Raw genomic sequence first — 27154 nt, forward strand, 5'->3', positions numbered from 1 at the left:
CCGTGCCTTCATTGTTTCTGGTGCCAAGGTAGATGCCAGATGGTCCGTGTGGTTTTAGAGCCATAGAAAAGTTAGTGCAGAAAGGGGCCATTCAGTCCATCGTGTCTGTGCCAGCCAAAAAGAGAAAAAAGAAACTAGCCGTTCATTCTAATCCCACTTTCCAGCACCTGGTCCGTAGCCTTGCAGGTTACAGCACTTCAGATGCAGATGCACGTAATTTTTAAATGAGTTGAGCACTTCAACCTCAACTACCAACTTAGGCAGTTAAGTCCAGACGCCCACCACTCTCTGGATGAAATAGATTTTCCTCATGTCCCCTCTAATCCTTCTACCAATCACTTTAAACTTATGCCCCCAGTAACTGACTCCTCAGCTAGGGGAAACAAGTCTTTTCTGTCCACCCTATCTGGGCCCCTCAATTTTGTACACCTCAACTAGGTCACGCCTTAGCCTTTTCTATTCCAAGGAAATCCTAGCCTATCTAATCTCTCCTCATAGCTGCAATTTTCAAGCTCTGCAACATTCTTGTAAATCATCTTTGCACTCTCTCCAGAGCAATTATGTCCTTCCTGTGATGTGGTGACCAGAACTGTACACAAAACTCCAGCTGTGGCCTAACCAGCGTTTTATACAGTTCCATCATTACATCCCTGCTTTTGTATTCAATACCTTGCCCAATTAAGGAAAGCATTCCATATGCTTTCTTGACAACCTTTTCCACCTGTCCTGCCACCTTCAAGGATTTGTGGACATGCACTCCAAGGTGTTTCACTTCCTCAACCCCTCTCAATAACTTCCCATTTATTGAGTATTCCCTTGCTTTGTTTGCCCTCCCCAAATGCATTGCCTCACACTTTTCCAGATTGAATTCCATTTGCCACTTCTCCACCCACTCAAAAACCATTGATATCATTCTGGAGACAACAGCTATCCTCTTCACTATCAACTACACAGCCAATTTTGTGCCATCTGTGAATTTCCCAATCATGCCTCCCTCATTTAAGTCTAAATCATTAATATATACAACAAACAGCAAGGGCCCCAACACAGCCCTGTGGAACACCACTGGAAATCATTTTCCATTTTCAAAAGCACCCACTCTTTGTTTCCTGTCTCTGAGCCAATTTTGGATCAAACCTGCCATCTTCCCCTGTATCCCATGAGATCTCACTTTCCTGGCCAATTTCCCCTATTCAATTTTTCTGTAGCAGTTTGAAATAACTGAGAGGCGTGCCCAACCAATTCAGAGTCAACCACACTGCCGTGGATCTGGAGTCACATGTGGGTCAGGTCAGGACAGTAAATTTCCTCTCAAGGAACACTTGAGAAACAGGTGGAGCTTTCCTCTCTGAAGGACATTAGTGAAACAGATAGGTTCTTACAACAATCCAGCAGCTTAATGGTCATTATTCACGAGTTCAGCATTTTATTTCAGATTTATGCGATAAATTATAGTGATGCCTAACGTCAAATGTTGACACTCTACAGTAAATGTTAATAGCAGATACTTTAACACCCAGTGTGCATTTCCAAAAAGGATGCCACCTGGCAACAGAGATCTGCACTTTACATGACCTTGGACTACACCAGACTGATGTATAAACAATTTAACCTTCAAAACACGTATAGGCACTGCAGTTTAAATAAGCTAAATCTTGAGTGCAATAGTCATATTTTACAAATAAATATACCCTGTAGTTAACTGAAAATGCAGCACACATCTCAAATACTTGAACTGTCACTGCTGTAGACCTGAATATGCTTTGTGTCGTTGCTCACAGATAATCTGGTACCCATAGGGTTCTCGCGATATTTAGCATGGATTCCATTCTGGGGCAGGGAGCAGTGTATGGTAGCAGGAACGGGGACCATGTACTGCATCTTAAAATGAAAGTCACTAGATCTCCAAAAGGGCTTAATAATATTAGGGTCACAATGTACTGTGAAAACAGATGCTGAGAAAATATAAATCTGATTTCCATCAGGTTATAGAAGAGAATGGATTTGTGTATTTAATCCATCAGAGCATATCTAAGGCTGAGCTAGGCCAGCTACTCAGTAGCTGCCATCTGTAAGCTCCACCCTATGTCCAGTGCTGTAGTAAATTGAACTGAAAGAGGCATCTTTGAGCTGCATGGGGGACCCAGACAGAGTGACACTGGTGATTTCAATGAACTTGGGTTGACACACCTTGGTCAATACTCGGGCCTTTGTAAGTGCTGCAGGACTTAATCACCAGATGTCAGAATTGGGGCTGGGTCTGTGATAGGAAACATCTCAAGAGGCACTTCTAATATACAGAGGTTGATTTTACAGACAAGTTAATAGTTATTTGCAGTGAATATAGCAATTTTTATGGGTTTACTTTATGCTATTCGCACAGATATGTATTCAGCTGGGTCATGAATAATGAAATGGCAGATTTTCTGTGGCATCTTTATTTGGCCAATGGGAATCATTTATTTTTTTCCACGATAGTTTTATGTACTGGACATGATATACAAAATTATACAAATATATTTATGAGCCTGTCATATTGCAATAGCATTTATTTGATAAGCCTAGTTGTGCACCCATTTCTAGATTTTTTTTGTTTTAAATATATCAAAACTGGATTAAATAAAGGATACTACCTGCTGAAGAGAGCTTTATGTCAGCTACAGCCTCAAGGGTACCAATTCCAACCAGCTCAATGTCCTGAGATTCCAGGGGAGGGAAATCTTTCATCCGCTCTTCTCCACCAATAGGAACCTAATAGAAATATGGACACGACAGGTCAAAACAACTTGTAAGCACTTCAACATCATTGATAGCATGCATGCTTGTTGATCAGTCACTTGGAAGGCTAGTTTGGTATGGCTGAAATACTTTTTACTCTTTACAAATCCTACACTGCAAAAGGACTTCTTCTCATATTGTGCCTATACCCATTAGCCCTCCCTTCTTCCAACCAAGTCTTGTAACAACCCATCCCTTCCTCCCATTTCAACTGTGAATCCATCCTAATGAATTTATTTCCTGCACTGGAGCTTCTGAAATTTCCTTTTTCCTCAGGTACCAATTCCCCATTGCTATGATTCACATGACTCTGGACTAGGTCTGTTCCATTTCTCATGCTTCTTCTTTGACTCTATGTCTCCCACCTCCTCCTCCTCTCTCAATGGTGATAGTGTCCTCAGCTTCCAAATTCACGTACATCTTCCAACATCTAAATATGGGTCCCACCAAACCTTATCTGCAGCCATTTTCCAAGCGAACTCTCCAGCCCCCCTTCCTCGTTGCCTTCCCATATGAATGCAGGAGGTTCATCTCTGGTCACATCACTGTTTAGGGTTTCAAACTTCTTCCATTTGAGGCATCATATGCTTCTTCCCACCAAGTGCTGTATTCACTGCTCACTGTACACAGAGTAAACTAGCAATAAATATAAAAATGGACAGTAAAAGTTTCTACAAATATATAAAAGCAGAGTAGCTTAAGTAAACATTGGTCCTTAGAGGATGGGGCTGTGCATTAATATTGGTAAATAAGGAAAAGGAAGCAACTTTGAACAAGTAATTTGTATCTGCCATCACAGTAAAATACCCTAAAAGAATCCCAATAATAGAAAACAGGAAAAAGGGAGGGAGGAACTTAAGAATCACAATCACATGAGAAAAAGTACTAGGAAAACTAATGGGGCTAACAGTTAACAAGCCTCCAGGACCTGATGGCCTGCATCCTAGGGTCTTAAAGGAAGTGGCTGCAGAGATGCATTGGTTGTAATCTTTTAAAATTCACTCTATTCTGGAAAGGTCCCAATGGATTGGAAAACCCAAAATGTAACACCCCTATTTAAGAAAGGAGATCAGAAATTATAGGGCAGTTAGCCTGACATCTGTAATAATGCATTTTAGCATTTTCTCAAATAAAAGTAGCTGGAAATTTAGAAAATTATACAACCTAGCCCTCTCACGTTGTCACTAAACTAACCACTTGACAGGCTGTTGCTGAAAAACTAAAAACCCAACAAACCCAATGCAGATGAGCAAGAATGCTCAAAGATTCCTTGCTTGTCTGCCCTACTCTTTCTTGGTTGTGATACATCTTCCATATGCCAAGGTGAATTGTTGAGCTATCAAAAGTTAATGGAATTATTTAACAACTTTCATTTTTGACTACGTTTCTAAATCTACTGCAATATCCACATGACAAAAGAAGTTACTTTCACATATCCACTGGTACACAACTGTATCAATGTCAAATGATAAGAGACAACAATACCAGTTTCTCCCTCTCTCTTTTGTAAGCATCAGCTTGGCTCTTTGGTAGAACTCTATTGGCCACAAGGTTGTCAGTCAAGCTCCAATCCAGCACATAACCTGAAATAATGCTATACTGTCAGAAACAGTGTCTTTTGGGCAAGATGCTAAATCAAGGCCTCTTTTGCGTGTTCAGGTGGATGTTAAAGATCCCATGGCACCACTTGAGTAGAACGGGAGCACCCCCCAGTACCCTAGCTAATACTCATTCCTGAATTCGCAGAGCCAAAAATAGATAAACCAGTCATTTATCTCATAGCTGTTTACGAGGCCTTGCTGTGTGCTGAATGGCTGCAACATTTGCCTACATAACAGTAAATATACTTCAAAAGTACTTCACTGGCTGTGAAACAGTTTAGGATATACTAAAGACATGAAAGACACTATATAAATGCAAGTTCCTTCTGTGTTCATAATGACCTGCAGTGGTGGAATTGGAAACAAATTCTAGTTACAGAATGTTAAGAGAATTGAATATAATTTACCAGAGTCCTTCACGCACTTTGTTGGATGTCACCCAATTTCCCAAAGAAAGTTACACCTTGGATTCCAAACCTAGCCTAGCCAGATTTTATTAATGAAACAGAACTGATGCAATCAGAAATGAAGAATGCTTATGGTGCTTATAGCACACACCTTTTCCATTAACTGCAGCCAGCACTTTTTCGAGAACAGCGACTTTCCAAGACAACTGATTCTATTATTCCGATGGACAGTGCATTCAAACAGTGAGTCGATTAGTAATAAAGACCAGGAAGGCCTTTGGTTGATCTTCAGTTTATGCCAGTTTACTTTAGCTCACTCACAGTAGTAGCCCAATTGCCTCAAAATGCTGGGTACAGGGAGTGTACAAAAGAGGGGAAAAAAACACAGCCGGGATTCCCGCATCAGATCATCAACTGATCTCTACTGCAAATAAAAGTGCGTGCTCTTCAGATGCTTGACTGCAAGTTCCTTCTTCCGCATCCCACACCAGTGTAAGAGCCTGTCAAAACAGGCAGATAAGTTTCTGCTTGAGTAATGGCCACTTTCAGTGGTAACAAGGTGCACTTGTGGAATTGTACCCCAGCAAAGACTGAGCCATCAGGAAGAGAAAAGTAGTAAAAATGGCACCAGTTTCATTATTTCAGATAACACTGATAAGGAACAGGAATATGGTTCACCTGACATTTAAAAGTAATAAAATCACAACTGAAGCCCAGTATGAAGCATACCTTAAAAAAATTATGCTTTCAAATGCTTTTGGCTGAATTGCCACTTTGGCATCATAAAATTTATAATATGGAATGCATTTACGGTGGGAAAGATGAGAGTTAAAAGTGGTTAAAATGTGTGTGTATATTTCCATGGTTTAATTTCATCCAGTACTGTATTACTTGAACTTGTCATCAATGTAGCTAAAAATCCTCAGAACCAGAAAATTATAGGACATTTTGCCACATTCACATACTGCAAGTACAAAACAGACACTGGTTTATAGTAAAGTTACCAGTACAAATTACAACCATATACATGTTACAACTTTTTCCTGAACTCTGATATAGAATGATGGCTTACCCCAAGTAGTGCTTTTCCAGCATGCTTCTGGTAGATTGAATCTGCTTTATCAAGGCTTGTAATGTGGACTGGAACCTGGTTGGAAGCAACAACAGAAAACCAGGCTGACTTTTCTCCCTGCATAATGAAATGAAAATGACAAAACAATGTTTAAAAATACTAACAAACTTGAGTTGCTTTAACTCCAATATAAAATCAGAATGCTGGAAACATCCAGTTGGTCAGGCAGTATCTGTGAAGAGAACAGATGAGTTGGATTTCAGGTGGCAGCCCTTCCCCAGAACTAACTGTGTTAGCCAATACAGGATATTGAACACAGGGAACGTAGTACAAAGCTCAACACAAAGCCTGAAAATGTGGTTGTTTTATCCCTATTTCATTTCCATGATTAATCATTTTAAGCAGATAACATGCCTAGCATAAACAAGGAGAAAACTCCTAGCTAATTCAATGACGGAAACAAAAAGGGCAAGATCAAATACTTAATCAAACACATAACTGATACCATTTGATGTAAAATTAATTTCCCCTTCAGCTCCATAATTGTGACTGCCATTTATATTTAGAAATTAAACCCAAAGATTTAGTTCAGGGCCAATCTCAAACATGAGTTTCAACTCTCGCCTTCTCAAAGAATCGCTTTCAGCACTGTTCCAAACTAAAATTGGAAATATTTATTACATTCATAGCAACAAAGAGCCTATTTGTATCGAAATCTGCTTTTAGAACCTGCCTTGCTGCTAATTTGTTGTTTCTCTTTTCAGAACTGTGGGCTCATTATACTTTGCCAGCAGTTTTCATTTTATTTAATTCTCTCCCATGTTTATATCTTTTCCTTAGGCCTCCCAGAACCTCAGCTATTCACACCTTCTGTTTCTTTATTTAGAGAAGCCACAGGTTGGGTGACTGCTATGCTGAACAACTGTATTCTGTTTGGAACTGTGACCCTCAGGTCCTTGTCACTTGCCATTTCAACTCTCCATCCCATTCCTACTCTGACTGTCGTCTTTGGCCTTCATCTTTGTCCAGTGAAGCTCAAAGCAAGCTTGAGGAACAGCACCTCACCATAACATTGTCATTAACAACTTCAGACTTTAACCATAATTCCCATTCTCTCTCTGACGATGTGTTTGGGAACCATGATGGTTATGCATGCGTTTCAGGGATAGGCAGGGAAAAGAGAGAAGTTGGTACTTGAATGGGCACCCTCATGGGAACACAACTAGTGGGGTGGTCTGTACCCTTGGTGTCAATCTGTTTCCTGCTTATCTTCCACCAGTCTCCCATTTGCCCACCTTGCTGGTTTATTGTGCTTCCTCAACCTTCTAATTATTCAAACTCTGTGCTCTGAAGGTCTTTTCTTTCTTTGATCACCCTCATTTAAGACTCCCTTTATCTCTTGTTAATATCACCTGTCATTTAACGATATTCTGTCCACCACCCAAGCATTTCTTCAACTGCCTCTTTTCTTCCTTCCCATTTTCCTTATGCTCCTTTTGTAATGCTGCTCATTTGTAGCATCTCCTAGTCTAGAGAAGAATCTTAAGGCCTTAAATGTCAACTGCTATTTTTTCAGTGCTACCTGATTTGCTGAACATTTTGAACTTTTTCTGATTTTATTTTCAGACTTCCAGCATCAACAGTGTTTTATTTTATCCATATGTTTCTTCAATATTTGACTGAGATAGTCTGTTACATTATACAACGATTATTCCACCGATATCCTCTATATGTTTGTCTTCTCAGTTCTCCCGTTCTAATTTTAATATGCTGCTCGTTTCCTTTTCATTATTCTGAAGGACATGAATCCAAAGCACCAACCGTACTTTACAAAATGCTGTCTAAGCTATTGTTTGCATCTTTATCTTTTGTTTCAAATTTCTAGGATGCAGTACTTTGTTTACACTTGCTTTATAATGTAGTTATATTCAGATTGCTGTCAATTGAAGCCAGTTAAATCTTGAAAATAAACAGAATAAAGTGAATATAGAGCTTTGATCCAAGTCTACATGCGAGTGGTCCTATTCCTCTTCTTATCACTACCTTCCTCTCCACCCAAATTAAAAAGTACCACCCAGATGATTGCTGAAAGATATAAATATTAAAAAATATTTGCACAAAAGTTTGTATAAAGGTTTTTAACAAACAAATACAAAAGGTGATATGGCATTCCACAGTTTCACTATTGTGGGAAGACTGGTGACTCAAAGAATATGGCAACAGGTTTTATATATTTTAAGTAAATTCACCAATAACTGTAAATCTACACATTAGAGAATGCTTTAAAAACTACACTGCATTCTGACTAGTTTACACCCATCTCAAACTGAGCTTCCACAACACTCCTGTTTTAAAGTGCCCCAAGTTATTTTCTTACATTAAGGAGGCTCTCCTTGTAAACTGTTGCTGTTTAGTTTACCAAATATCTAATCTAATTTTAGCATCCCACTTATATATTTAGTCGATATAAAAGTCAGTGGACCCTTTATATTGAGGAGCACACAATTTATTAGTAACTCCACGCGAGGATGTGTTTGTAGAGGCAGGTGAAGGATGGTACCTCAGAGTATAGCAACACACATCAATAGATGAGCTAACTTATCAGTAGACTGTGAACTCCTCTATAAAGAAAGTCCCTTAGTTCTAAACTTGAATACCAACTTAAGCAAATATACACTTCATTTTGATAGTATGAATTATTTTTTAAGTCCTTTAAAATTTGAACATTCAACAAAATTGATAGAAGAGTAAGCCGCGTGGTCCCCTTGAACCTGTATTTAATTGTTACTGTAAATTGTGACATTAAGTCAATCCTATTTTTCCAGCCCCAAAAATCAAATTTTTGCATATACTCAGTGTATAAATCAACCCTTCCCCTCACCTTTTTCAGTCACGATATGCTAAATTCACATTGGTAGCTAGCCTCAAATTTTTAGCCACAAATGCTGGTTTTACTTACTGATACCTTACAGCTCAGTACAAGGGATCAAGCAGACGATACTCGAGCTGTGGAGCAAGGATGCGCGGGAGTTTAAGACCCACCTACTCGGTTTCAAATCTGATGACATTTCAAAATGGCAGCCACCCACACCGGCAGTTCATTTTTATATTTGGTGTATAAGGCAGCCCTAGTTTTAAGAGGGATTTTCCGAGGCTTCAAAGGACAACTTATATGCCGGCATCTATGATATGTTAAATTTTGTCTGATAACTCTTATAAGTGCCTTCGGACATTTTGTTTTTTTAATTCACATGGCTGGGGGAGAAGTTATAGTTTGATGTTGAGGTTAACAATCCACTCAACAGCTTCAGCTGATGCACTGTGAATGGTTGTGATGCCCTCAGGAATGGATCTCTCAGGGCAGAAGTTCAGTATGTGTAGGGTGGTTTGACTTGGATGGCCAGTCACAATTTGAGCTGTTCCTCATGTTTCACCTGTGGAGCAAGTGGTCACATCTTCCCAGGCCCAACCTCAAGTGGTTGAAAGCTGCCCAGATTTTCCATGAAAAGTTAAAAACCTGGGACTTAACCACCTCAGGTCAGTTACCAGGTTGAGGTTAATGATGTTTGGAGTCAACCAGGCAGTGCGCCATTGAGAGGTGGGGCTGTTATCTGTTTGTAGAGTTTGTTTTAGTCAGGTCTACAGGATCTCAGATGAGTGCATGTGTTTTTATTTTGAGGTTTTCTGTCAATGGGACGGCTGCAGGAGCTGTTGGCCAGTGTTTTTTGAGGGGGGTGTTTAGCCTGTGGACACACCTCCCACAGTGATCAGTCATCACATTACCTCTCCTCAACATAGATATCAATGACCTCCCTCCTACAAAGTCAAAGTTCCTCACATATTCTGCAACTTGGCCCTGGTTTTCCAGGCTAAAGAACTTTAGGACATTGAAGAACTATGTTCTCTGGAAGCCTACTTCAGAAAATGGAGACTTTGACCAAACACTGCCAAAACCGTTGTTTCAGCTCCACCTGAACAACTCTAAGGCCAGGGAAGAACTTCATGTCCAGTTCTGTGACTGATCACTCACCCACGACCTAATGCCAAAATACCTTGGCATCACTCATGAGCTTACATCAACCTACTGGCAACACCTCCAGAATACCAGGGCCAAGGTCAAGATAAGAGTGAGTCTCGTACAGAAACTGGCAGGTACCAGCTGGGGCAGTAGGGCCAACATACTACGCACTGCTTCACTCGCCATGGTCTACCCAAAAGCAGAGTACTGCTGCTCAACCATTCTCAGGAGCTGCCACACAAACATGGTAGATATCCATCCCTGGGAAATCATGAGAATTATTTCAGGGATGCTGTTATGATCCCCATAGAGATGAGTAGCTTTTAGAAATATATCTGAAATTTCCAGCAACTGGCTGGAAGGATCACACAACAAGATTTCAAGTTTTAAGACTTTTACTGTAACAGACAAAGTAAAAGCAACATTGATTAAACACTATTCCAGTCGGTGACTTACACTCTAAGCAACAAAAAAGACCCCCCATTTAACTTTTAAAACGACCAAAAATCTTCCTATTTTGCTGTGTCCCTTAAGTGAATGCTTTGTTCTCCAGTCAAAAGCTATTCTCAGCTCCTGGCGGTCTGCTTCCTTTTTCCTTTTCCTGTTGGGTAACTTCTAGTCCTGAATTGACTTTCGTGGAGGGTTATCTTGGAGATCCCACCCTCTACCCAAAGCTAGGTGAATTTTCCAGCCTCATCAAATTCTCACAAACTTGGCCTCTTCAATTTGAGTATGAGCTCCCACCCACATTCTGCGTGATGAATAGAGGCTGGCTGCCTCCCTCTGTTCTCTCTCAGATGCTTGCACACTGACCTGTGAGAGGTTAAAGGATTTCTTAAGAAAACCCTGTAAACAGATACTACAATGGCTTTCTATGGACTCTTCCCCTCTCAAAATCCATCTCCATGGCAATATGAATCACATGGGTCTTTGTTCCAAGTAGAATTGATGATATAACAATCTTCTAAACCCCAAACTCCAGTCGATCTTCAAATTAAATAGATAGTTTAAATATAACTGTTTATAAAACCTGACATTCCTAATACCTCCCTGTGAGACTTGGGAGACAAGCAGTCTACCCATAATCAGCACAGATGCTCATAACATTGTCTACAGGTGTGGTCATCTTGCCTCTTCTCCCCAGTAAAACAATCTGGGCCCTTCTTCAACCTTTGACAACCAAGCCACCCAAGCTTGAAGGGCAGAATTAAGAATAGGTCACACGACCCCATCATTCCTCAATTTTATCCTAAGTTAAAGAGATAGTCAAGGATCATCATATAAGCTGTGTATTTGTAACAATTTTGAGACCAACATAGTTCGAGTGACTTCCAGTGCTAGTACATATTTTAATACTTAAAAGGTGCTATATAAAAACGAGTTATTGTTGATTTCTAGATCTTTACCTTCAGAAAGTCTATGCGACCTAGGGCACCCAGAAATAGCACCATTCCAGGCTGTAGCACATATGTCCGAGGGATGATTCCTGATGATGGCATCACAATCTTCAGCTCTTGGTCTGTAAGTAGATTTAAAATCTGCAAAATATATCGGGAGTTACATGAGGAAATTATAGAGAAGTTTCATTTCCAAGACGCAAAAATTCTCGTGGATTTCACTACCAAGCTGCTCGCTAGTTGTTCCACTTACTTAATTCTACTGCTTCAAATAAAGAATTACCGTTAAAACATTGCTTCTAACAGAAAATAAATAACTCGATTTGTTTTAATTACTTCTTCTACTTTATCCAATGAAGGGTATGAAAAACTATGTTCCTCCACAACTGAGACATTTCAGAGATTGATTTCATAAATATGAAGGCATGATTTTATCTTAGGCATTGGATAGCGCCAGGAGCCTTACAACAGTGCAGAGGTCAAGTCAACAATATTATTAACGTGCATGCATTTAAAGTTGCCAGTACCAACAGATCTTGGTGTTCAAATTGAGGATTTATCCATCATTGAGAAAGCAATGCCAATAAAAGCCTTTTCTAAACTCCCAGACTCAACATTGAAACAGGGTAAACCAACAAATAGGACAGTTACTCTGGCATTGCGGACCGAATCACGTGACCCCAAGGCCACAAGTTGGCCAACTCCCCCTACCCCCCCAACCTTAAATGGTTCAAATGGATCTGGAACGAAAAACTAAGTCAAACCTTGCATTTCATCAGGAGCTGACATTCACATTAAACTGCTATAACAGCAATCAACCCTAACTATTGCTTCTACAACAAGCTTTGGTTGGCAGGGCAAAATACTTTGCTCCACATATAAGCAAAATTTCTGCTAACAGCTGAGAAAATCCTCAATTAAGTTTTGGATTTAATTTATCTAAAGCAGCACATATTCTAGACCGATAGATCTGTGTAGTACAAAAGGAGTACTGCACTGGGAAAAGATGTTGCCTTTCAGAGATGATGCTAAAATGAATCCCAGTCTGTCTGTTCCATTTGAAGCAAAATATCACAAGACACTATTCAAGGAGCAGCCAATAAACATTCCTTCGACCAAATGAGACTATGGTCATTTAAATTGCCTGTTTGGAGGATCTTACTGTTTACAAAACCATTGCCATTTTTAGTGACATTTCAGAGGTACTTCATTTGCTGTGAAGTACTTTTGGGAGTTGGGGGCGAAGAGTCCTGAAGATATGAACAGACCTGTATGAATGCAAATAATTTTTTTTCATTATGTTACCATTATTAGTGATTAAACAAAGAAAAATACACTACATTTCGTCAAGTGTGAAGAACACTTGTAAGCTAGACACTTTTATGTTGTTAGTAGGCTAAATATAATTGAACAATTTACATACTCCGGGCATCCAGTAAATTTTTAAGCCCCTTCTCTTGCTTCCAAATTTCTGCTGCTTCCTTGCTGTGCCTTAGTAAGGCAGTTATGTTCCCACACCAGCAGAAATCAGGGATTACGAAAGCAGTGCTACCCAAACCCCTTGTGCACTACAACTAGAATATCATTAGCAGAACCAGCAAAAAAAAAAGTGCACATGATCCAGGTGAGGAGCCCATGTTTATTTTCTGCAGCAAATCTACTGAGTCTTGTACTGTATTTATATTAAAGAATTGCTAGCCCAGAATTATAACTAGTATGAATTAAAGAAATTCACTATTGGTGGAAGCAAGGATGTCCTGGATTCTGGCATCAGAAGCCAAAATAGTTGGCCCTGCTTTTGAGGCAAATAGTACTGACATCCTTTCTGCTGCTTTTTCCAATGAAGGACCAATATCTTGCAGTGCCATATTTTGGGTAAAGATGATGAATGAACTTGTATTTACATCCAACTATATGATAAACTTTCTTTGCTTCTTTTATGCCGCACATGATTCCCTAATCAAAGTCAGGTAACTTATCTCTAAACCTCTACTAATGTCAGTCCAAGGACAGCCCTTAACAATCAGGAGACATGCCCTCTCCTTTTCCCTCAACCAGACAGCCCAACTCCAGAAAAAATACAGCTGAGGTCAGGACAAAGTTATTCAAATTATAAAAGTTCCTGAGAACTAATTATTTACTACATCACTATTAAAAGATAGGGCTTCCAGGCATTATTCTTGTTTTGGTATTTTATGCAGAATTTAAGACAAATAGAAGATTGAGCATTTTTGCATGACAACTGGTAATTAATATTTGGAGCACAAATGCAAAAAGGTGGTGTATCAGCGTGTCAGTCCTCAATTTATAACTCTCACTACACTATGCCCTTATTTCTGCTTCACTTACACAGTCTTGCTTTAAGATGCCAGGTGTGTCATAAAACCAGTGGGCATCTTTCAGTTCATTGTATGTGAATTCCACCACGTCTTGGGAGTTTGAGACATTTTCTTGATTACTATCTTCAGGTTCTGCACTCAGGGAGAGTTCATCTGGGTCCCATTCAATTATCCCTTTGTTTCGCTGTCTGCTCCCATGAGAGTTACGAAATGTTCTGCCAACTCTACCTAAACACCAGGGAAACAATGTGATAATCAAGGAAGCAAATAACTGTTTCAGTCTGCCAGCATTTGCAAAAATGGTTATGCTGGAAACACATCAAGTCAGTGTCCATGGACAGAAGAAATCAATTATACTTCAAATATGCAGAACTAAAAAAAATGAAATATGAACAAAAACTTTTATTAGAATTAGAACAATTGGGAGGATCCTGCATAGAGGAAACATGGGTGCAGGCCTGTGATCTGCTCAAATGAAACGCAGATTGTTATAAAACCTTGAGTCACTAACAAATGGATAGAAACATTAAAGAAATTGAAGACAACGGAAGAAAAGAATCTGTGGGTGCCTGAGCAAAGCAATGAGCACCAACCTAAGGAACACACTAGATGGTAGACACTGAAATTTGTAGATCAAGTCTGAGGAGAAACTATCCCAAGTGCTAATCCTTTTCTTGGAATCAAAACAAAGAATATTAAAGGAAAGGGAAAGAACAGGGCAATGAAATTAGAGTAGCTGATTTCAGCTGAAGAACAAGCACTAGCACAGATGTGATAGGCTGAATAAAAACAAGTGTAGCACAGGTGAGACAAAGCAAGTAAAATTCTGCTTTAAAAATGTAATGCAAAAAAATCAAAAATAACATGGCTGACAAATAAGATCAAAATCAAATCGATTAAAACTATTCTGGTTTAAAGATTATAGATTATCTGAGAGCTCGCATTGTGAAGATTATGACCTCCTGCGAGCCTGCCAAACCAAGGTGATTTATACTGAACGAAATTAATTCAAAAAAGTAAGGTCTTAAGGTTATAAGAAATAGGAGCCATTCGGCCTTCTCCGCCATTCAATATGGCTAATCTGAGTGGCCTTACTGACGCTTTCTTGTCTGTCCCCCATCACTCCTGGTTCCCTTGTTAATCAATCATTTCTATTGCTTTGCTAACATTAAGATTTAGAATACTGTGAATTAATATTTTAATACAACACAATGGTGTATACAGCTATCTGAATTGTTCACTAATCTGAGCAAGACTGTTTCTTCAAACTTACTGTTTAGATATATGATCACCCACTGCCCAATTTGCCAAAGATGGCACTGAAACAAAAGGCAAGCATAACAAATTATCAATAAAATTCTGCTGCTTGAACTTATTTAGCAAGAATGCTACTTGTGGAAGAAGCAACTAGCCCTATTCAATATTGTAAAAGTTTGTTGCTTAGGCTCCTCCACATTTCATCACAGGGTGAATTTCAACCTTATTCATCCTAGATTGCATTGGCACCTCCTGGATTATGTCATTGTTCAGGTCAAAGAATTAAGCTCAATCCATGTTTGATTGATAACAAGCATCCACTCTGCACCAAGACATTACAAGGCCCAACAATCCAAGAGGAAGGAAGTCAATACTGGCCCTAAAACAGCCCGACTGAAGCGGACAATTCCAAGTACAGCTCATGATCAATCTGGAAAATCTTCACACATCCAACTCAATTCCAGAATAGTGGAATGAAATAAAGTCAGCTGTATTATACTCTTGTGCCCAGACCATTGGGTTCAAGAAGTGTCGTCACCAGGACTGGTTTGTAGAAAGTGATGCTCAAGTATAAGACCACCGGAGCAAAAAGGAGCAGCTCATATTGCCTGACAAAACAACCCAAGGTCCTAACTCCAGAAGATAGCATTCCAACATCTCAAGGTTGATGCTCAAAGACAAACCCAGAAGATAAAGGACACATGGTGGGGAAAAGAAAGCCCGAGCGATCTAACAATATGCTGATCATCATGACATGTGAAGCTTTTTTCTATAGACAAGAGGTCAAATGGATAAAATCCCCTTCTTTCACAGGAGGGTGTTTCTCTTCATGGTTGATAATGCCATTGTTCAAAATTGGAAAGAACACTTTGAACAACCCCACAAACATGAATCCACAGTGGCAGCTATTCCTCTCCAGGTTATCTCCCATCCATGGGTGAACCGTCATCATTGGGAGAACTGCAACAAGCAAAGAGACAGAAAACAACAAAGCATGTGGCCCTGATGGTATCCCTGTGGAAGTTTTCAAAGCAGATGGACTTTTGCTCACATCAAGACTCCGTGCACTCACTCTACGATTTGGGAGGGGAGGGGAGGGGTGGGGGAAGGAAAGAACTCTGCCCAACTTCAGGAAATTGCTAATTGTAACCATTTTTAAGAAGGGATATAAATCATGCTGTGGAAGCTATTGTCCATAGCTAGGAAAATCCTGACATCCCCTACTTCCTGTGACTGAGGAAATCCTACTAGAGGCAGTGTGGCTTTAAACATTTCGGAGGAACCTGTGGCATGGTCTTTGTTGCCAGGCAAATCCAAGAAAAATGTTGACAACACCACTAGGAATTCATTGCATTAATTGCCATTTTACTCAGTTAATTGCGAAGCTCTGCGAATTGTGCTTCAAAGATTTGGATGTCCAGGAAGTTTCACCACAATTGTGCAATTGCTTCATGATGATATGACAGCAATCGTCTTGAGTTGGAGATCTGAACGCAGACTGATGTTAAGGAAGTCTCTGTGATAAGCCCCCGTACTAATTACAATCTACCTAACAGTAGTTATTCACCTCAAAAATCAACTGCCTCTGGTATTGGTATTAAATACTGTCTAGATGGAAAACTCTAACCGTGGTCACCTCCATGCCAAAACTAAAGTGACCTCCATTGCTATACATGATCTACAGTTTGCGGGTGACTACACTGTTGTTGCTTTGTCTGCACTGGATTTTCAAGCTGCTGTCATATTCTCTTCAATTCTGGTAGAAGAAACTTAGATTGTCCTTGAATTTTGAAAAGCAAAACTCATATCAACTGACACCGTGTCAGCAAAATGTTCAACCTCCAATATATGTTGAAGGCAAGAGTCTGGAATGTGTTGAGTATTTCCCATACCTTGGCAGCCACCCCTCTCAAAAGGCCACCAATGACAAAGAAATCCAAAACTGGATCAGCTGCGCCAGCTCTCCTACAAAATATGACAGCAAGTGTTTGATAACAAAGACCTCCTCAAGTCAACAAAGATCCTAGTATACAGAGCAGTTGTCACCAACACACTCCTGTACTGTAGTGAGACCTGGATTGCATATCAGCGAAACTTAAGAGCGCTAGAGAAATTCTATTAGCAATGCCTCTGCCACAGCCTCTGGATTCAATGGGAGGACTGAACAAACACTGGTGTCCTTCTTGAAGCCAGGTCCACAAGCATTCAGGCAAAATCAACACTGATGGACTTGGCACTGTGTCCAGATGACCGAAAACCCCCATCCGGTCCTGTTCTTTCAACTCTCAAATGGCCAATGTTCCAGGGGAGGATGAAGAAAACGCTTCAAAGACACTCAGAAGCTCTTTTTGAAGTGTGGCAGCATTGACATGAATGACTTAGAAGAGCTTGCGACTAATTGCTCAGACTGGCAAAAACTTATTCATTAAGCTGCACCGTGCTTCGATTCCCAAAGCCTTAATGAGGCAGAGAGGCAGCAGCGAAGGAAAGAAAAGGAAGGAAATCCTGCACTCTGGTTCCCACTATCTCGTGTGACGACTTGCACCATGGATCCAAAAATCTGCAGGTTGAGAAATGGCCTGTTCAGTCACATGAAGACCCATGCCAGAAACTTGTAACCCTAGGTAGACATCTTGCTTGAACCGAGGGACAGCCGATGATGACGACCAGTTTTGAATAAAGTTGACTATGCTTTTAAAAGCGTGCCTGGCTTGTGAAGGAGTCATTAACAGGAGGATCAATAATAATGCCACAAATCTGTTAAAGAACAGAATGCTTTAGCAGTACATTTATATCAAATTTTGGCTGCTTAAGCAGACAAATTCTAGCTAAGGTGAGAAACTCAGTGGACTGGAGTAGACTGGGAGAATGGACCTGGTCCCATCATTCTATAGCCATGCAGACTTAGGTACGCTTGATGGAAGGTGCCATCAGTGCTTCTCTATTTCACTCAACATTCTCCTGAAGACTTACTGTTTACCTTGTATACAATTTCTATCTCCAATAACATGAACAGATTGAATGGCATGGAGTCAAAGTCTAGACTTTAGAAAGAGGCTCACAGCAGTACTCCCACGGTCCTAATATTCGTCTATGTCAAGCATAAATAGAAGTAAAATAACCAGTGACGCATTCCTCATTGAAACAGTTTGTTGTTTGGATAGAAGTTGAAAAGTCTTTCCCAAAGGGTGGGTAAAACCATCCACTACATGACATTGCACTATGTTAAAAGTACCTTTAGGACACCACAATCATCCATTTACTGCTATTAATAGGGTGAAGGAATCTATATTTTTGGATTGTGTTTCTCTTTGGAGCGGGCCCTGCCTTGGGGCAGAGGCCGAGCCCCAGTGAGTGTCGCAAAAACACAACCACAGGACAAAATTCACGGGAACAGCTATGGTTGTCTGTTCAGCGCAGCTTAAGTTTTGGGGCACAGAAAAACCTGAGAGCCGTGGTTTCCTGCACAGGGCACCTGAAGTTTCAGGGCATGGAAGAAGCCCATGAGCAACAGTCTCAGGAGGAGATGGTCAGCAGCCGCCATACAGCTGGGACTGTGCCTGTGTATAGCGGTTGGCCAACACAGTGAGCACCAGTGTCTGATGTAGGTCAGCACAGGTGGGAAAGACGACCACAAAGGCTGGATCTGGAAGCAAATCTGAGAGGGATCTGGAACAGTTGCCTTTTGGTTGAGGCTTGTATCTGTGGAAATTGGGTGGAGTAAAGCTGCTGTCAGTTGGGGATGAGGAAAAGAGTTTGAAGGTCGTTTTTGGCTCAGCAATCCCGAACATCTAGCTGGGCTGGTGAGAGAATTTGTGGGATCTGTCTTGGTTGTGACTGCTAATTGGTGTGTAGTTTGTGTTCAACCATAGTTTGCCTGTTAATTCATGTTTACCTCAAGTTAATTCCGGGTGTTAAGAGTATAGGATAGGTAATATTTAGTGTTTGCGTTGTTGACATTTGCATGATAAAAATTCTTTTGTTTAAAACCATGGAACCTTGTGATTTTCTCTTAATGAACAACTGGGATTTCAAATTTTGTCCACTTTAACAAAAAAGTTACTGATCTCAAACCAAATTGTAATGATATATTTAAAATGAAATTGTTAACTTATCCATTTTAAAACTCACATCATGGGAAGGGAGCTACATTAGTGTACTAGTGATGGCACTAGATGAGGAACCCAGCAGTTCAGTTGAAATCTCAGCATGACAAGCTGTGAAACTAAATTCAATAAATCTGGTAAATCTGTGGACTAACAAAAGAAATGACCATGAAAGATGTTGGATTGTCATAAAAACCCAATGGCTTCACTAACGTCCTTCCAAGAAGGATATCCAAAACCCCTACAAAGTCTGCCTTACCTGCAACTCTCACTAAGTGAGTAACTCAATGCCTTCAGGACAAAAGGTGCTATTTTGCCAGCATAACCTTCAAACTAAGAATTACATTTTAAAACAAGTCTTAAATAGGAAACTCACTTTTCCCAGCATTTAAAGGATATTAGGTAGTTTTTGACCTTTAATATTTCAAGTTGACTATTAAGGTTAATTTGGAAAAATGTTTGCAGGTTAATTAATTATACAGAAGGTCTCCACTAAATTTCATTAACTTTGAAATCAAATGACTGGTTATGGTCTGTCTGCTGAGAAAATAGCAGAAATGTATCAATCACAGAATATTTAAAGGCAATATACACACACACACCAAATAATATTGCAGGTTTTTGAAATTTGCGGCTTATTCTAGTTAACACAAGTGAAGTGAAGATGCTTGTATCTTTGTGCCTGCAAATCTTGAAAAATGTAATTTCTGAATGATTCCTAATAAGATTTAGAACACTATTATGAGAGTCTTCCCCTCTTTTTAATGTATGGATCTCCAAAATGCTAAAGGCTGGCTATTCCTTTAGACTACAGCATGGCAATCCTCAAGCATATGTTTACCTAACTTAAAAATGTATATGCTTTAATGTGCACTATCATCTTAGCTGACTTGTGTAGGGGTGGTCTTTAATTGGCAGCGGTGTAGCAGATTCTTCTGACACAATTTAAAGAAAAGAACATATATAAACCACCTGTTACATCCTCAGAAACATCCCAAAGAGTTTAACAGCCGATTAATTACTTTTAAATTGTAGTCACTGTTATTACGTGGACAAAGGCAATAACAAAGGCTAATTGCACTTCAAGTTTGAATTATAGTTTAATTTTAATTTCTCTTCAAAAACAAGCGATGATATCTAACTATACAGCTTTTATCCCTGTTGGCATATTATGGATATCACTAAGTGTGGGTTGTGTCATTCTGGTTGGCTCTCAGTTAAGTATCCAGAATTCCTCAAGTACCCCAACTATAATCAGCTGGGAAGTGGTGCAAATCAAGCAAAGCATCAGATGGCACCAGTTATCTAATAGTTTTTGCTTCTTCCTCTACCCTCTCACAAACTATTAGATACTCATTTACATTTGGCACTACACTGAACAGAATTCAGCACACTAAAATGAGGCATGTTTTAATTTGGAGATCAACTGAATGTTTTTCTCAATCAGTAGATGGTGAGAGTTAGCACAACCATATACTGGAAAATATTTGTTTATAGCTACAACACTTAATGAAACAACCAGTGCTGCGTTGCCCTTTGATCAATCTGCCAACAATAAAATGCTTACCAATCAAGTAGCCTTGTTTCTTAAGTCGATGAAGATGCTTTAACTCTTCTTCATTGAGGTCAGCTTCAGTTTGTGACTTATCAGTTTTCAGTCTTTCTAATCTTCGAAACATTCTGTACGGTGTGGGGTTTATAACCGGAAACTTAAGGAGGTTTAATGTAGTCCCTGTGAGACAAAAAAAATTGCACAATCTAAAAATGCACTTTGCCAAACAAAATGACTTGCATTTATATAATGACATTATCCAAAATATGGTACAGCGCTACAGTCGCTCACATGTTGGTGAATATGCCAGCCATTCTTTGCACAAAACCTAGCTTTCAATTCTATATCATTGCATCTTGAAGGCTTTACAGAACCAAGGAATAATACAGATGGATAAACAGTAAAATTGGTGGGGAAGTTGAAGGCACATTAAGGGAGAAAGGTTTCCAAGAAGTCTTTAGATAGCAGGAAGAATATTAGCAAAGTAGATGAGCTTAGCCAACAAGTTACAGCTGGTAGGGTTGAGATGAGGTGGTAGAACAATGTCATAGGAACAGGTGGTGTATACAAGGGCTGGAGGTGCTGACTGGGTTTAAGGTGCGGTGAAGTGTGTAGCTTTTTGTCTTGCAGGAGGGATTGGTGGAGCTAGGCAAAGACAAGAGTGAGGAACATGGTGCAGGCAAAAATGCAGATCATGAGTTTTAATCTGTAAACATAGGAGGTGGGAAGTTGGTTAAAAGAATGATGGTTTGAGAGATACAGTGGCTACTGGAAGATCCTGATTTCACATGCTGAACAGAAATAAGTCTCCTCCAAGGTGCAGGGGTAGGGAAAGGGGTAAGATAAAGAAAATATAATTTCAAATTAGGCTGAATCCTCCACCAAGCAGATAGATCTTCTAGGGGGAGGATCAAGTCTACACTGATGACTCAATGGAAGCATGTCATGTTTGTGCTAACTTATCCAGGAAGTCAACTCATAAGGTCATAAATCCAAAGTACTGCCTTCAATCAATTGGATTTTCCTTTCCCCAGATGCAAAAGGCATCGAGCAACATATATGGCTTGTTCTTAAAATTCCCAGCCTAGAACACTGTTGAATTTTGCAGCCAAAGTTTTGAAATTAATATCCAAACTATACAGCTTTCAACATTCAGCCTGGTATTTCCAACTGCTGCATGTACAAATTGTTTACTCCTGCAGTGAGGTAAACAGTGGTAGGGATAGCAGAAATTGCATGACAATTGCCACTCATTTCTGCTCTCTTTGCAAGCTGTTAAGCGTCATAAGTGGACAAGTAAGCACAGCCAGCAATTTGGTAACCAAGTCAGTCAAATTCTGCTAATTAAGCAAAGTTGTTAGATTTTCCTTGATTAATTCAACAATTGTGTCTAATTTTTAATAAGAACCTTAAATTCAGTAATTAATCACTTACTAGAACCTATAACAAGCCACCTTGAAAAATTTCAGCTGATCAGAGCCAGCATGGATTTGTAAAGGATAGGTCATGCCTAATGAAGCTGACTGAATATTTTTTTTAAAGTGGTGACTAAAGTTGTGGACAGGGAAATGTCTATGGGTGTTATTTATCTGGACTTTCAGAAGGCATTTCACAAAGTCCTTCATAACAGACTGTTAGCTAAAGTTGAAGTTTATGGAATCGAACGCAAATTATTGACCTGGTTCGGAAATTGCTGAGTGGTGGCAGAGTATGGATAATGAGCAGGTACTCAAATTGACAGCATGTGACCAGTGGTGACCCACAGCAATCTGTGTTGGGGCCTCAACTATTTACTGTATTTATTAACTTAGATGAAGGAACAGTGAGCAACTTATCCAAGTTTGCTGATGACACAAAGATAAGCAATACTGTAAGCAGCGTAAATATTGACAGATTAAGTGAATGAGCAAAACTGTGGCAAATGGATGTCAATGTAGGTGGGTGCGAGGTCATCCAATTTGAACCTTAAAGAATAGAATACTTTCTAAATGGTACAAAACTAGAAATAATGGAGATCCAAAGAAATTTAGAGGTCCATGTACATAGAACATTAAAATGGCATGAACATGTACAAAAAACCAAAAAGGCTAATGCCTAACACCAAGACTCCAAAGGTTAAATTACAGAGAATATACAAACTAGGGTTATAATTTAGCAGATCAAGGCCTTTCATGAGTGAACACTCCACAAATGGTGACTAATGCTAAACCAATTGTCAATTTCAAATCCGAGATTGATAAATGTTTGGTTACCAAAAGCTTTAAGGGGTAATTGGTAAGTGGGTATATGGAGTTAAATCTCAGAATAGTCATGATTTTATTGATTGGCAGATAGGTTCAAGCAGCTAAATGACTTATTCCTGTTCCTAAGACACAGTCCTTCAAAATAACGAACCAGCATCTAACCTGAAGTGAACATGAATGTCTCAGAATGATTAAAAAATGACACGAGACACAGAATCATGCAGCTCAATGTGTTGTGCACCAAATTCCCAACACATGGCAAATTCCTGATCAATACCGTGCCATCAGTTTGAAAATTATTCACCAATCTCACCCCTTTCCAAAAAGGACTGGGATATGTAAGAAATAAAACTAGATGTGAATTATTCTCTAGAATTATTTGTATATGGTCAACACTGACCATACCCACAACCAGTTAGTGGCATATAACTGGAAAAAATGTTTAATGCCATAATTGTCACATAAATAATGGGATTCAGTTAACTGACTGGCACAGTTTTCTCCTTAGATGAAGGGTGATAAACCTCAAAGTATTATCTCATATCTAAATTAATAGGGCATTGAATGGTTTGGAATATTTAAATCCTAGTTATTATTGGGCATTCCAGAGGATACACACCCCTTAAGGGATCAGGATATTTCCTGGTAGCATACTGAAATTTTCTTCAGCTAAGTTTCTACAATAAAATTACACTGGCAAATAGAAACAACAACTGTAGGAATCCTTTAGGTTTAGCTTAGGGTATGTAGCCTACAGCTACTGTTTTTGACAGCCAGTTATTTTCCAAACATTAAGATGGTCTTTAAACTGGAATAACTAGAAAAAGTTGGTTGGCTAACTGGAGATCTTGACCGAGGAAACAATTTTACAACAACTGGATTTGTTGCTGAATAGATGCCAAATCAATTCAATTCTTTCAACTTCTAATCCTTACTGCAATGGCCGAATCCCTAGACCTTGATTTGCTCAATGCGCTACAAAGAAATTAAAATCTAATTTTAATTCTTCAGACGGTTTTGTCATGCAGTCTGACCAACACACAATCACCTAGCACCTCTCCTTATGCCTTCTCTATCTACTCAAATCTCAATTGTTAAAGCTGTCATCAAGTAGCTTTGTTTCCTCTCCCAAACAACTGTTTACCCGTCAAAAGTTTAAATCGATTGCAGACTAGCAGGGAAACTCCTCTGGTTTAGTCTCACACCTGGATAGGGTACAAGAAAAAGCTTCTCCTTTGCTCTCACCGTTTCTTTTGATCTCTCCATTGCAATCTTTCCTTTGTTTTCTTAATATGAATTGATCAACACTCAGCAACTTCCCACATTACTCCTGAGCATCAAATGCAATCTTACTTGTTCAAGAAATTTCAACTTATTTTTCTTCCCCCCCCCCCCCCCCCCCCCACAAGTCCTTTCCTTACTACTCATCTTCAGGTTCTTGAAATACGAGCTTGACATCACCTAGTCACTTCTTAAAATTGAGGTTTGAAAGTCAAAATAGGCAGATTTCTGCACTTTTTGTGTGATTTTAAAAATGGTTCATCTGATTCAGCCAGTTGATGGAATCCCATTATATGACAGTAAAGAACAATACGTGTAACTGGACTGATCAGTGTATTTTGCATGGATTTACTGTTCAGAAATGCCACTGTTCCCAAATTAAATTTAAGAAAATTTGTTTGGTGAATGGAACAGCTCAATCAAAATGTTGACATATGCAGATTGATTGTGGAGGAGGCAACCCTATACAACCTGAATGTTGCGACATTATAAAAATCTGTTACAAACGTGAAGCTGATGGGAAATTGACTGATCATTAAATTCCATCTGTTTTAGTGATATTGGTCTTCAGGAGGTCACAAAGTTGAAGTGTTTCTGAAGCGCATCCCAGTTGTAATGTAGCAAAAGGCAGTTGTTAATTTGTGCACAAGTTCCCCCAAACATTGATGGGATAATGACCAGATAATCTACGTTGGGTTTTGATCGAGCCATAAATATTGGCTGCGATACTGAAGAGAACTTCGCTATACTTGTTCCAAAAAAATGTCACTGGGTCATTTACACAGACCTGAGACGGCAGACGGTCCCAATTGAACATCTCATCCGAAAGACGACAGTTGTCAGGCTGGATTATACTGAAGTGGGATCTTGAATCCACCAGTGCTTAACTTAGGGACGGGAAGGCTCATGCAGCGAGAACCCAGAGCCCTGAAGAGACCAAACACCTGCAACCTGCTGAACTCACCGGGCCAGCGGGAAATCGTTGCCCTCTGGATGACATCGGGGGCTTTGGATTTACAGTAATCGGACTGCAGGAGGGTGTTGAAGAGGGTGGACTTGCCCACGTTGGTGTTGCCGACCAGGTACACGTCCCCTTTGTACCGCCAGGAGCTCTGAAGCCGGGAGATCAGCTCTTCGATGCCGTAGCCGGTCTTGGCGCTGATGAGGTGCACGACTTCCCGGCCCCGGTATTCGGGGCAGATGCCGGCCTGGCCGCATTGCTGCAGCACCCGGTGCCGGAGCCGCTTCAGGTAGTGGCGGCAGTCGGCGGGGATCAAGTCGGTCTTGTTGGCCACCACCAGGACGGGGTTACGCTCACCCACCAGCTGCCGCAGGTCGGGGATGAGGCTGCCGCTCAGGTCCAGCAGGTCCAGCATGTAGAGCACCAGGGCCTGCTCCTGGGCAATGCGGCCTAACAGGCGCCGGTACTCGCCCTCAGGTACCCTGACCTCCAGCGCCTTTTGGTGGTGGACAAGCAGGAAACAGCGCTGACACACGGAGCGCTGCAAGGTTCCGGCCTGGAGCAGCTGCTTGTACTTCTCGCTCGGTAGGTAGCCGGCGAGAGACGGATCCACACAGTGCAGGAGGGCACCACAGCCCGAGCACGGGGCGGCGCTGGCCGGCTCCAGGGGGTCGGCCGTGCCGTATACCCGGTGCTCCTGGCGCGGGGCCGCCCGCCTTTTCTTCCTGGACGGCAGCTCAGGCGCCGGGAAGCCCGGGTCCGTCACCTGCGGCTCGGCTCCCGGGGCCGGGGAGAGCGCCTCCAAGGCCAGGAGCTGGCGGCGCAGAGCCCCGTACGAGGCCGAGGCCTTAGGGCCGGCGGTGTCCTTTCTCTGCGCCCTCTCGCTGCCCAGTGCCAGCCCTGCCTCCTTCTCCTCCTCCTCCTCGAGCCTGGCAGTGTATTCCACGAATACCATCTCCTCCGGCCTCTCGGGCTCCACCGCAGCGTAGGCCCAGCCCGCTGGCCGCCGTCCAGGCGCTAGGCTGGAACATGGCCGCCGGCTCCCGCATAAAGCGCGGCGGAGAAACCAACCGACAGCCGCACGCGCCATTCCCGCTCGGGGGAGGGGCAACAACAACATGGACAGTGACCCTCCTCCCATGGGGCCAAGCGGCAGCGCCTGCGCGATTTTCCCATGTTCGCTGGTTTGTTATTGGTCTGACAGCTCTGATTGGACAAAAGTATTTGTAAACCATTCAACTGCCAGATTTCGAAGCTGTGCCGTTCAATTTGTCAATGGGAGGCCTCGGACATTCAATTTCAAATTTTTAGTGATACATGTAATGAACTGAGCATCTGGAGGCTCAGCTCCAGGACATCACTGCAGGAGTTCCTCAGGGTAGTGTCCGCGGCCCAACCATGTTCAGCTGCTGCATCAATGACTTTCCTTCCATCATAAGGTCAGAAGTGGGGATGTTCGCTGATGATTGCACATTATTCAGCACTGTTTGCGACTCCTCAGATACTGAAGCAGTTCATGTCCAAATGCAGCAAAACCTGGACAATATCCAGGCTTGGGCTGACAAGTGATAACATCTGTGCTACACAAGTGTCAGGCAATGACCATCTCCAACAAGAGAGAATCTAACCATCTCCCATTGACGTTCAATAGCATTACCATCACTGAATCCCCCACTATCAACATCCTGGGATTTACCATTGACCAGAAACTGAACTGGACTAGCCATTGAAATACTGTGGCTACAACAGCAGGTCAGAGGCTGGGAATCCTGTGGCGACCAACTCACCTCCTGACTCCCCAAAACCTGCCCACCATTTACAAAGTACAAGTCAGGAGTGAGATGGAATACACACCACTTGCCTGGATGAGTGCAGCTCCAACAAGTCAAGAAGCTTGACACCATCCAGGACAAAGCAGCCCACTTGATTGGCACCCCTTTTACAAACATTCACTCTCTCCACCATAGATGCAGAGTGGCAGCAGTGTGTACCATCTACAAGATGCACTGCAGAAACTCACCAAGGCTCCTTAGGCAGCACCTTCCAAAACCACAACCGCTACCATCTAAAAGGACAAGGGCAGCAGATACATGGGAACACCACCACCTGGAAGTTCCCCTCCAATCCATTCACCATCCTGAC

The 27154-nt window shown here is 41.1% G+C and overlaps 1 protein-coding gene across 1 annotated transcript in view; it reads right to left on the reverse strand.

Annotated features, from left to right (window-relative positions):
- The window catches only part of noa1 (nitric oxide associated 1), a 33163-nt gene extending 7041 nt beyond the window's left edge, over window positions 1-26122 (reverse strand). Inside the window, exons 1-6 of the mRNA XM_078570186.1 lie at window positions 25016-26122; window positions 20543-20707; window positions 13623-13840; window positions 11283-11414; window positions 5859-5975; window positions 2634-2751 (exon numbers count right to left, since the gene is read on the reverse strand). Of these exons, the coding sequence (XP_078426312.1) occupies window positions 2634-2751; window positions 5859-5975; window positions 11283-11414; window positions 13623-13840; window positions 20543-20707; window positions 25016-26102 (1837 nt within the window). The 5' untranslated portion in view covers window positions 26103-26122. The remainder of the gene's footprint in view (window positions 1-2633; window positions 2752-5858; window positions 5976-11282; window positions 11415-13622; window positions 13841-20542; window positions 20708-25015) is intronic.
- Between the last annotated feature and the right edge of the window lie 1032 nt (window positions 26123-27154).

This window comes from Cetorhinus maximus, chromosome 2 (assembly GCF_964194155.1).
Source record: "Cetorhinus maximus chromosome 2, sCetMax3.hap1.1, whole genome shotgun sequence".
Lineage (NCBI taxonomy): Eukaryota > Metazoa > Chordata > Chondrichthyes > Lamniformes > Cetorhinidae > Cetorhinus > Cetorhinus maximus.